The following is a 12,892-nucleotide window of genomic DNA, read 5'->3' as shown; positions in this document are numbered from 1 at the left end:
AAACCAAGCATTTAGTATTAAAAACTAGCATATTAGTAAAAGAGATTTAACCGTTTAAACCTTTTACTTACAATGAAAGTGCGAAACCGAAATGGATGCACTTTAACAAACATATGAGTCAAATGCGTAGGACCCTTTGAAATCTCCAACGATGGTCTTCATGTCTCTCCCGTGGAAACTTCTTGAAAGCTGTTGCGACTCAAACTGATGAGAAACTAATCTCATGTCATCTCGAGCCAATATGGCATATATGTTTGTATATCTTTAGTACTTGTCAATAGCTTTTTTTTTTTTTTTTTTTTACAAAGACAAGGTATCATTTGTCAATACTCAATAGCTGCATCATACACAAATTATCTTCCTTTTTTATGTACAAAACTGTTAATAAATCTAAGTCACTAAATTGAAATCAAAATTTTCTGTTTTAATCCTAAAACTGAGATTTTTGAATCATGATTGTGTTATATACGACATAGGAATTCAACGCCAAAAAAAAAAAATCGTACAATGATGATTTTTGTATCAAAATTGTTGAATCACGATTTGGTACAAACTGCAAAATTCATAATTTGACGGAAAAAAATAAATCACACAACCATGATAATTGTATCGCAAACACTATCTTGAGTTAAAATTATGTGATCAGTTTTTGACGCCAAAAATCTTATACTAAAAGTTTGTGAAATTCACAATTGGTAATTGGTAACCAATTGGTAATTTATATTCTAGCTGACTAGTATTATTTACAGGTTTCAATGCTTTAGCTTATAAATACAACTTCCATTAGAAATCAGTTCTCATGAACTGTATATAGGAAATTTTTGGTTATCACAATGGATGAGTTTTTTTTCCCTTTGTTTTTTCGACATCATTGGAACTTGATAGTAATTAATCAAATATAGATATATCATAAAGAAGATAACTTGACGACAAAAACAAAAGGAGATAACCAAAAGGTGATCAGACTACTCTTTTGCCTTAAGTTAAGAGGTACAACGTTTACCATTTTCAGAGTCAAGACAACCTTGTTTTGTCTACCTGCAGTCGTTAACTTTGGACCCAAAACACATAGGTGAAACAAAAACAAACAAGTTTCAACCAACAAAGTCATGAAACATCTGACCTCCAGTTCCAAACTGAGGATCCTGCGTCTGCGTTTGGATTACATTGTCCACACCACGCCTAAGCCCTAACGTGAGTGACACGTTCCCTAGCCCGGTATTGAACTCCATCATGTTCATGTCACACACGTAGTCTAACCTCGGCCGTTTTGTTCCGGGTAGGTCCATTAACGTTTGCTTACGGCTCGGACTACTACAAGTATTCGGCCCATTTGATGGCTCCATGTTGTAAGTAGAATCCGTATTTTTAATGACTTTGGTCTCAAGCATGTGTATTTCCTCCACCATAGGTTTCCATAATCGCACACGCGCATTTATGAACCAATTTGATACCTGAAAAACAAAAACAGAACACATAGCGAAAGTCAACAATTCATGTCAAATACCAAAACCTACAAAGAGTTTTACTAAGATTCTTCATTGCTTCTGTAAATATAGATTACGTTTCTTTATGCTTTTCTTATATAGGTAAGATAAGATTACTATTATTAACAGTAAAAATTTCGTTATACTTTAGGTTATTGTCCCATCATCATACCTTTAAATCAATAAGAGAAAATAGGACCGGCCAAAGAGCAATAATTCAAGAGACAAGCACATTTAAAAGTTGAGCAAACAAAGTATAACATAATTGAGCGTACCTGGTTACGAGAGAGACTGGTTTGAGTGGCTAGCATCTGCTTATCAGAATCAGTGGGGTACCTAATAACAGTATTATCAATAAAGGATGTGAGAAATCATATCAAAACATCACATCAAATAAAAATCAAAATCCCATCAAAACATTGTGACACTTAACGGATGAAGAAAATGGTCAAAGAGCCATGCTCTAAGAACAGCCACTGCGCGTTCCGGCAATCCCCTTTGAGGCCTCCAGATATGCTGTTGCGGAGATTCGAACCCGAAAATGTTACCAATCAAAGATCTTTGTTGCTTTTGGAATATGTTGTTGTCGTCGCCTGATGAGTATTGACTTGAGATTTGCTTCAACTGTTCAGAGATTGCGGCTTTAAGGGCCTTGAAACTTCTAAAAATCCGTTTGAGAGCCAAAGAGATAAACGGTGCTGCAGTGTTTAGACCAGCCACTGAATCGAAGGAAGACACAACTGTTTGCAACTGATGGTTGTATAATTTGTACCCCTTGCAAACCTTTTCAATATCAAGCTAGTTAGTTTCGTAATAAAATCTCTATATATATATATATGTTATAAGCATAACTGCGTAAGAATAATAATTAACAAACCTCTTCTTCTAGAAAGAGAAGCTTTGCTCTCTTTAGTCTATTCTTGGGCTCTATTTGCTCAGAAGAACTACTAAAACCATCAACCGCGTGATTCGTCGAAGTTAACATTTCCGACAAGTCATCATCATCCATGGAAGTAGATTCGAGTCCACTAATTTCTTTTAGAGCATAAGAGATACAAAATTCTTCTAACATCTTTTGAGCTGGCTCCAAGTACCTCGAGCTCTTTAGAATAGATGCATATCCCGTAAAAGGGCCGAGCGGACCTAAATCTCCGTGGATGTTCATTGTAGACGAAACAGTCGCATTTCCACCGTTTCTAAATGGGGTTACTTCAGACGAAAGTGAGAGTGAAAAGCCTCTCTTATTAGTATGAGAAGAGGCAGAAATGTTTACTGGTTTTTTACAACTCGGCTCGTGGTTCCATTGGCTTGCATTATGCGGAACTGATTGTTTCTCCAAACTTGGGAGAAACAAAAGTTCTCCTCGGTAACTACCAGATGGAGAACCTCGATCATAACTGCTCTTTGAAGCCTCGTTACCAGTACCCGAACAAGCCACTGTGACTACATTCTGAAGATTGTTTTGGCCAAGAAAGGGTACACAATCCTTTAGACAAGAAACTTCACTTCTTGATGTCATGCTAGACTGAGCAATATTGTCGAGAGGACAGTGGTTTCGAGAACTGAAATGATTTGAAAACAAATCTCCAACATTGCTTGGCCTAATACCAGCCTGATCATACCCGTAATTCACCTCCGAACAATTTAAGGAACTCGGTTGTGACAGATCACTGCTTCTCCAACTACCAGAGCCTTGTGGGTCTCGATGTATAGACTGTGGCATGTTCATGAAGGTTGTGGTAGAATCTTGATACAAATCGGTTTGAACCGGTACGGATATGATCTGGTTCTGCAAGATACCAATCAAATCAAGGTTGTTGGGAATTCTGATGTTCTGATGCTGATGATGATCCCAAGTGTTGGGGAAATCATTCATATGCTCAGCTCTAAACTTATCTCTCCGGATTTGTTGTACTACATGCGACTCTGGTTTTATCATATCCGTCTCTTTAAAATTAACTTCGATATTCTGCCATAACAACAAACATGCATGAGTAACATATAAGCTAATTAATTACATAATTAAACTTATAAAATTGGAAGAAGGTATTGTTTGTTGTCATACGAATAAAATCATCACTAGACAGCTCAAATAAATTAAACGCAAAATGAAATTCTTATATACACTAACATGATTCATCTACATAAACATAAAAATCCACAAACCCAGTTTACATGATCAACATAAAGATTCATGTGACATAATATATACATTAATTTTTATATACACATGAGCAACAACAGCAAAACAGGAGACGACCCTAATTAGTTGATTTTCAGGTGCAAAACTAACAAAACACGAAATGAAAGATAAACGAAGTGAAATCACCTAAAAAATGAATTCTTTTTTTGTATTTAAACCCTAGCAAACTTCAAGAACAAAAGAAGAAGAAGAAGAAGAACAAGAAAAAAGAAAAGGAAAAAAAAAAGGTGTTAGAGAATAGTCGGATTTAATTAGATTTGGTTACAGAAATTATAATCGTCAAGATTTCAATTTGGAACATTTAAGCAAAACAAACACTATATATATATATATACTACTAGCGAGGAGAAAACAATAAAATGAAAAAAGGCAAGTGGAAGTTATAAAGACAAGACAGATCTCAGAAGACAAGAGAGAACACATACCGATCGGAAGGTGGCCGGCAAACTCGTCCGGAGCTCCTGTGATGAGTTTAGAAATGTATGTGAACGGACGCCGGAGAGAGAGAGAGAGAGAGACAGGAGAAAGAATAGTGATTGCGTAAAGCTGTAGAATCTGTAATGGTTTTTCTTAACGTATTAAGGTAGATTTTATCCGTCTATTTAGTACACGGTGCTACTTAATTATTAATTATCTACTTTGTCGTTTTTCTCCTAGAATTGTTTTTATACTTATATTCATAAACATGATATTACATGTATCAGAAGATCCAAAATAAAATAGAGTATTATAAATTAAAACATGCAATAAAATTTTAAATCTATCAACAATATAATTATCTTTTCCGATTTTTTATATTTAAAAGTTTTAATATTTAAAGAAAAACTTATAATTCTATATATTATTTAATCGTTATATGGTGGTCTATATTCTATATCATGGTTAAAATATATATTCATTTCATACACTTACCTTTTCTTTTTAATTTGATAATTTTTTTTTTTTTTTTAAAGTTCTAAACTTTATTTTTTTCATATTTAAGTTGATGTTCCTACTAAATTGATGTTTTGGTATATTTATTTGTAAACTTTATTTGGTATAATTCAAGTTAATATTTTGTAAACTTTAAAAATAATTATTGAAATTTCTAAATTGTTACTGGTCTAAAATTATATAATATATTTTTAGTGAGAGAAATGATGTATTTTAAAATCAATAGTCATTATTTTCTTAAAAATTGTAAAATCTTCAAAACATCAATCTTTTATGAACGGAGGGAGTATGACATATTCTCCGAAACTACGCATATGCAACTTACTATCAAAACAAGAAGTTACTACTATGTTTTCACATTTCTGTGTTGCTTGTTCTATCTAGCTGCATATCCCAACTCTTTGCTCAATTAGTAGTCTACGAAACTGCTTCGTTTCGGACCATAACACTAGCCACTAGACTTTTACTAGAAAAAAAAGAGTGTTATTTATTTACTCTTTTTGTTGTCATGCTTTATAATTTACATCGGACAACTGTTAGTTTACTCATAGTTTTCTAAATAGTACAAACATAGTGATAGTACATATTGGCAGTCAATTCTGTAGCACAGTTTCCACTAAAGATATGGACGTCATCATATCGGTAAGCTGCATTTTTTGACGTCGTTACTTACTGAGGAAGAATACAAGTAGACCTCCCTATTTGTAATTTTTGTTTTACGCTACTTACTTTTAAGTTTTTACATGTTTTTATATTAATTAAGTGCGTTTATTTGGTCAATTCACTCAAATCAAATCAAATCCAACGCCAAACTGATACTACTATTTATTTGATTGACGCTTCAGAGTTGAAACTGGCACTTTTGTCAGATTATATCTCTCTTCCTAACTTTGCTTTTAGGAGACACGACCCCCGTAACTTTCATGAAGACTAGTTTAATGCATGGTATTTGATTGATGCGTATTGAGTACAACAAGAAGCTATAACTAGATGAAAGGTGAACAACAAACAACAAAAATTATCTTCTTTTTCCCGATTTAAAATGATTTAGAAATGAAATTGTACAGACTATAGGTTATCTGATATGAAAAGATTTTGAAATAAATTATATGTATTCATATTGTAGTTAGGGATCAAAATTAACTAAAGTTCTAACCCGACGGATCCCACTCAAACCGGCAACAAGAGTCTAATCTCTCATTGGAAAAATTAGCAAGTGTTATCTTTAAGTTTCAATACGAGTTTTATGAAGGCTTTGATAGGAGAAAACATATCGGATAAGCTGATCAAAGATCAAATTGGTCTGCTTGCATATCATGATTACTTTATATTAGGGAAAAATTCAAAAAAAAACACCAACTATTTAATATTTGCCAGAAAAAAACATGAACTTTTTTTGTTGCAAGAAAAATACGCAGACTATTTTTTACTTCCTCCGTTTCATAATATAGGATATTTAGAAGATTATTTTTGTTTCATAATATAGGATGTTTCCAACTTTCTATGCAACTTTTAGATTAATTTTATATTTTATATTATGCAGTTTTGAATATGATTGGTTAAACTTTTTAAAAGTAACTTTTTTTTAATATGTGTGTTTCTACTAAAACATCCTATATTTTGAAACAGAGGGAGTAGTTGATAAAAAATACACGAACTATTATTTTTTTCCAGTTTCTCCTCGTCTCCGTTACAACCGTTAATGGTATTGTGACAGCGTTACTATTTTTGAAAAAAGTTCCAGAAAAAAACACAAACTATTTATTTTTTGCCAGAAAAATACATGAACTTTTTTTTTTGTCTGAAAAATACATAAATTTCATTTCTGATTTTTCCATTAACAATGTTAGAGATCATAACCCATAACTTTCTCTACTCTCTTGAACTTCATTCAAGTTTTCACTACTATTTAGGATAATTAAATTCAAGAACAAAAATACACAATTAGATTAATCGATTTCCAAATTTCTCAATTAGTGTTGTTTTTGGATTTATACTGACTTTACAAATTTTGAAACTTCATCAACACTTCTTTAAAATTTTATGATATCTCCACCTTTGTAGACCTTTTGTATACATTTCAAAAAATATTCATCTCTTTAGTTTGGTACCTTTAGTGATGCTTATAGCCAGTGTAAATCATTAAATGGGCTGGTGTACGCAAACTTGATCGAGATTGTAGATTATAGCCATTTTGTGGGACATCAACTCTTGTAACCTAACCAGATTCACCATTTATTTATGCAAAAACAATACTAATTGAGAAATTTGGAAATCGATTAACCTAATTATGTATTTTTGTTCTTGAATTTAGTTATAATAAATAGTAGTGAAAACTTGTATGAAGTTCAAGAGAATAGAGAAAGTTATGATCTCTAACATTGTTAGTGGAAAAATAAGAAATGAAAAATTATGTATTTTTCAGGCAAAGAAAAAAAAATCATGTATTTTTCTGGCAAAAAATAAATAGTTAGTGTTTTTTTCTGGAACTTTTTTCAAAATAGTAACGCCGTCACAATACCGTTAACCGTTGTAACGGAGAGGAGGAGAAAATGGAAAAAAATAATAGTTTGTGTATTTTTTATCAACTAAAAATAGTCTACGCATTTTTCTGACAACGAAATAAGTTCATGTTTTTTTCTGGCAAATATTAAATAGTTAGTGTTTTTTTGGGGAATTTTAGTTGATGAAAAAAGATCAAAAATATCAAACTGTTGAAAGAGTGTTGACAAAAAACGATGTTCAAATGGGATAAAGCGTTTTAAATAGTAAAATTAAAAAATAGTATGTAACATAGATTATTGATAAAATATTTTATAGAATTATACAAATTGTAATAAATAATATGAAACCACTAATTATTGTTTTTTCTTGTTTTTCTAAATTGCAATTTATTGTTTCGCCTGCAAAGAGTACGACATTTGGAAACACACAAAAAGGATCTATACACAAAGTCTTGAATACAGAATACTGTTTCTCGTTTTGGGCCATAAACAGTAAAACCAAAAAGGCCCATAGAAAAAGAATCAAAGTAGGTGAAAAGCCTTTTTTTCTAAATCAACGGTTCTGTCTCTTTACGAGAATCTTCTGGATCCTTTTTCTCAGCTACTCTCCAACTCCATCATTTTATCTAATAAACCCTAACCCTCTCTCCCTCTCTCACACTATTCGTTTGCACTAACCACTTCCTTATCCACACCAATCCAGAACGTTCCTCTACAAAAAGAAAAAAAAAAAAAAGCTCGCTGCTTTTGTTCTGAAAAAATGGCGTCTGCTAACGCTCTCTCTTCAGCCTCCGTCCTCTGTTCTTCCCGTCAGGTTGAAAAGTTTGTTCCTTTTTTTTTTTTTATCACTACTTACTAGATAAGAAATTGAATTAGCTTCCACTACTTGTTATAATTGGATTTGACCCTTTTACTTTGTTCTTACTCTACTTGGTTTATGGGTTTGTCAAGAAATTTTATTTCTTTCAGTTGGATATGGTCTTTACTTTGTTCTGTTTTCAATCGCTTTTCGCTTTTTGGTTTCTGGGTTGGTGAGAAAATGGTGAATTTGGTTTGGGAAATAGATGAAATTGATTGAGATTGATGTAAAGGAATCTGCTTTATTCATTTTGTGTGTGTGTGTGCAGAGTAAGTTGGGAGGAGGAAGTCAGCAGCAAGGTCAGAGAGTAAGCTACAACAAGAGGCCAAACAGACGTTTTAGTGTTAGAGCAAATGTAAAGGAAATTGCTTTTGACCAGCACTCTAGAGCTGCTCTTCAAGCTGGTATTGATAAGCTTGCTGATTGTGTTGGTCTCACTCTTGGCCCTAGGGGTATGATTTATTTATAATTAGCTCCTTTACATATTTACAATCTCCATATGTGTGTTTAATCTCTCTTTTGACTTATCTTGATGTTTTCATTTGTTATTTCTTAAGGGAGGAATGTTGTGTTGGATGAATTTGGAAGTCCTAAGGTGGTGAATGATGGAGTGACCATTGCAAGGGCGATTGAGTTACCTGATGCCATGGAAAACGCTGGTGCAGCTCTTATTCGTGAGGTTGGTGTGAGAGAGCATGTAGCTTTGTTATTGTCTTTGTTAATACTTTTTCTGCGGTGTGGTAATTTGGTGTTGTTGTCATGTGGTAGGTTGCAAGTAAGACTAATGACTCAGCTGGTGATGGGACAACCACTGCCTCTATCCTTGCTCGGGAGATAATCAAACACGGATTGTTGAGCGTCACATCTGGTGCGAATCCCGTTTCCCTCAAGAGGGGAATTGATAAGACTGTGCTAGGTCTTATCGAAGAGCTTCAGAAGAAAGCTAGGCCTGTGAAAGGTCGTGATGACATCAAAGGTACTAACTTTTGCAGTGACCTTCCTTGTGATGCACCAATGTTGATTGCGTTTACTAATCAATCTGTTCCGTTTTTTTTTCAGCTGTTGCTTCTATCTCTGCTGGAAATGATGATCTTATAGGGTCAATGATTGCTGATGCCATTGACAAAGTTGGACCTGATGGTGTTTTGTCCATTGAATCTTCATCCTCTTTTGAGACCACAGTCGAAGTTGAAGAAGGGATGGAGGTAAGAGTTTTTTTATCTCTGTTGATTCTCTTCAACTCTGATTTGATTTATCAATGGCTAACTTGACTATTTTACCTTGAATAACAGATTGACAGAGGTTACATCTCGCCTCAGTTTGTTACAAACCCTGAGAAACTACTAGCTGAGTTTGAGAACGCTAGGGTTTTGATCACTGATCAGAAGATCACTGCAATCAAAGACATCATCCCTATTCTAGAGAAGACCACTCAGCTTCGAGCTCCGTTGTTGATTATTGCAGAGGATGTTACTGGTGAAGCCTTAGCTACCCTTGTCGTGAACAAGCTCCGTGGTGTCCTCAATGTCGTTGCCGTTAAAGCTCCAGGATTTGGAGAAAGAAGAAAAGCCATGCTTCAAGATATTGCAATCTTGACAGGTAAATGCAGAGTTCACTTGGGTTTACTTTTATTTTTATCTTCTCTCTGTTGTGCTCTAAAGTTTGTATCTTTTTTGTATGTTCTTCAGGAGCTGAGTACCTAGCCAGTGACATGAGCTTGCTGGTTGAAAATGCAACCATAGATCAGTTAGGTATTGCCCGTAAAGTGACGATTAGCAAAGACTCGACTACCCTCATTGCAGATGCAGCTTCCAAGGATGAATTACAAGCTCGGATTGCTCAGCTGAAGAAAGAGTTATTCGAGACTGATTCAGTATATGACTCAGAGAAGCTCGCTGAGAGAATCGCTAAGCTATCTGGTGGTGTTGCTGTCATTAAAGTCGGAGCAGCAACCGAAACTGAGCTTGAAGACCGTAAGCTCCGTATCGAGGATGCAAAGAACGCAACATTTGCTGCTATTGAAGAAGGTATAGTTCCAGGTGGTGGTGCTACTTTGGTCCATCTCTCCACTGCTATTCCCGCCATTAAGGAGACGTTCGAAGATGCTGATGAACGTTTGGGAGCTGATATAGTACAAAAGGTAAGATTCATAACTTTGAGCATTTGATTTTTCTAGTTCTGTGATGAATTGTGACTGTTAATCTTATATGGGTTTAATGTTTTGAGTTCAGGCATTGGTGGCACCAGCTGCACTTATTGCACAGAATGCTGGAATCGAAGGAGAGGTTGTTGTTGAAAAGATTATGTTCAGTGAATGGGAGCTTGGGTACAACGCGATGACTGATACATACGAGAATCTGTTGGAAGCTGGAGTGATTGATCCCGCAAAAGTGACAAGATGTGCTCTACAGAACGCTGCTTCCGTAGCAGGAATGGTACTGACCACTCAGGCCATTGTTGTCGACAAACCAAAACCCAAGGCTCCTGCTGCTGCTGCTCCGGAGGGTCTCATGGTGTAATCATAAACACAACATCTTATCATCACAATGGCATATTTATCTTTTTGCACATTTGTCATCCCCATTTATCTGCAATGTTTTTCTTTTTTTTTGGGGGAATATGAGTTAGTTTGTTAACAATAACGAGAAATAATTATCTTTTTGGTCCAAGGATCTTTCTGATTGTTGTTAGTGTTACAAGGGAAGTTGCAGAAATAAAACTTGGACATTCAAAAGAGTTAAGAGTGATTCTGGACAAGTCTTCTTGTTACACTAGACATATGCAGGACCAAATGTACATTAAGGTTCACAATTTACTCAAAAGAAAATGTTTTCTTGGGGTACTCAATTACTCGTTAAAGTTGTTAGTTACTGAACATCAATGAAGGTTGTGTCTGCTGGTACATTATAAGAAGGGCTAGCAAGTTTACAGCCTTTCAAAATGAACACATTCACGTTGTTATATTCCAAATGATGATTGAGATGTGGAAACACAGTGAGTCGTATAGGTCTTTCACCTCACCTCTTACTAGGAAACATCAATAATGTTGTTTCGAGTTGGCCTAAAATATGGTTAAGTACTTATGCTATTGTCTCTTATGTACTTCGACCAAACATTTTATATGCAGGGAGAGTCGTTAGCAGTTTTATGAATAATTCGAAAAAACATCAAGTTTGAAACTTTGAATAATGTGCTTCAAAACATCAGAGATGGATATATTGACTATACGAACTATAATCCGTTATGTACATCCAAGTATAGTGGGAGTTGGATTTAGATAGAGTTGGTTGACTAGCATATTATAATCCATCTACCATTTGTCACCTGGCAACTAAGAGTATATATGGCTACAAATTAAGTTGTTTAGTTTTCTCATAAACTTGATCTTGATATTGCACTTGGACGATCTAGGAACCATTAGCAGATCTTTGGTGATTCGATCCTTTTCCTTGTCGTTTATTGCACAAGCACAGACTTTGACGAGCTCAAGACTTGACAGTTTCTCTAGGAAATGTTTCATTTTCTCTAGCTCCGCAATTGTTCCTCCGTACTCAGTTATCTCCAATACTTTCAGAGGACATGATCCATATTCTCATTCAAAATTATAAACGGGCAATGGACCCTGAAACAAGAGGGAAAATTAGAGATTTGAGTTTGTCCAATAAAACATTTGGGGTTTCGGTTATACCTTGATGATGAGAGTATGTAGATATGGAGATTTTTTTACAAATATTGGAAAAATATTTCCAATGGTAGCTATAAAAATGAGTTGTAATAGTTAAACGAATCAGGTTGCTGAACACTGGGATTGCTTCACGGAAATGATAGAGCATCTGATCAAAACAAAGTTAAAAAAAAAAATCAACTAGTCAATAGTCATCAAAGTATAGTCAATTATTATATTGTTCATCCAAAGAAAAACTACTATGAAAACAAACCGTATCAAGATAGAGAGTCTTAAGTGATGGAAGATTAACAACCTCAGGACTCATTGCATAAAATAATTTTCCTAGTTTCAGCTCAACCATTGTCTTGCTAGTAAAGATCTCAAGAGGCACTAAAATCACTTCTCCAGAAGTGATTATGTCTATATTAATATCTAAGACACCACGGTTAAGCGCCCGTTTCATCCATCGGGTGACATGATCCGAGACTTCCAAGTTAATAATACTCTTACGACATTTTATTGAGACTTTTCTTTAAGGGAAAGTTTCCAGACACTACCAATAATCTATCAATAAGATCAATGAAACTTTGTCCACTACCAACTTCACGATCATCAAAGTGAAGATTCGGTGTGAAGGCAAACAGATTACGCCATCGCTTTGAGAGGATAGACGTTAGAGCAGACTCTTTGATCCCAAGGAAAGATAGTGTGTGGCATATAATGTCATCTGATAGACCGTTCATCCTATCCATTTTTTTACGAAACCCTAATTAAACCCAATATTAATAAACCTTTAATCTGAATTATAGAGCTTTCAGCGACTAGATCACAAGCATCAACCACCAATGAGATAACCACCACTGCAAATCAAACAGTGAGATACTTAATGTTTGTCTCTAGCTAACTTAAGAGATATAAATTCTATTCGGAAACCTAAACCAGAAAAAAAAAACCATAAAACAGGAAGTATATAGTATTGAAGAGTAAATGTAAGTTACTTGCGTCAAACGCTAAGGTAGAGGAAACGATTCACGCTTCCTAGAAAAGTGTATATTTGACCATATGAGAGGGTTCAAACGGCTCGGAAGGTGGAGTTATCACACATGGCTCCTAGGATTCTAAAAAGGTAAGATTTTAACCTTTTAACTTCTTTTTCTTTCGTCTGATCCAACTGTATCTCTCTTTCTTTTTTTTTGGTTAAAGTATCTCTCTTTCTTGTTCATTGTTGTTTTACGTTTC

General features: G+C 34.6%; 2 protein-coding genes and 1 pseudogene across 2 annotated transcripts; 1 reads left to right on the top strand and 2 right to left on the bottom strand.

The window, feature by feature from the left end:
• Nucleotides 1–946: 946 nt before the first annotated feature.
• Nucleotides 947–4,326, bottom strand: LOC147943922 (BEL1-like homeodomain protein 8). The gene is made up of 5 exons (XM_087450202.1): nt 4,116–4,326; nt 2,365–3,456; nt 1,921–2,270; nt 1,763–1,823; nt 947–1,454 (listed from the first exon to the last, which is right to left on the bottom strand). The coding sequence occupies exons 2-5, from the start codon at nt 3,424–3,426 to the stop codon at nt 1,095–1,097; spliced, it is 1,833 nt and encodes a 610-aa protein (XP_087306328.1). The 5' UTR covers nt 3,427–3,456; nt 4,116–4,326; the 3' UTR covers nt 947–1,094.
• Nucleotides 4,327–7,682: 3,356 nt separating this feature from the next.
• Nucleotides 7,683–10,720, top strand: LOC104786926 (chaperonin 60 subunit alpha 1, chloroplastic). Its single transcript, XM_010512403.3, has 8 exons — nt 7,683–7,941; nt 8,255–8,438; nt 8,544–8,665; nt 8,755–8,962; nt 9,046–9,191; nt 9,279–9,585; nt 9,675–10,126; nt 10,218–10,720. Exons 1-8 carry the CDS (start codon nt 7,888–7,890, stop codon nt 10,503–10,505), a joined length of 1,761 nt encoding a protein of 586 aa, XP_010510705.1. The 5' UTR covers nt 7,683–7,887; the 3' UTR covers nt 10,506–10,720.
• A 597-nt stretch (nt 10,721–11,317) lies between these two features.
• LOC109132857 (F-box protein At4g22280 pseudogene) lies at nt 11,318–12,405 on the bottom strand (annotated as a pseudogene).
• Nucleotides 12,406–12,892: the final 487 nt, after the last annotated feature.

The sequence above is a fragment of the Camelina sativa genome, chromosome 5, assembly GCF_030686135.1.
Source record: "Camelina sativa cultivar CO46 ecotype springtype chromosome 5, ASM3068613v1".
NCBI classification, from domain to species: Eukaryota; Viridiplantae; Streptophyta; class Magnoliopsida; order Brassicales; family Brassicaceae; genus Camelina; species Camelina sativa.
Note: the sequence above shows the minus strand (reverse complement) of the source record. Positions and strands in the feature narration are given on the sequence as shown.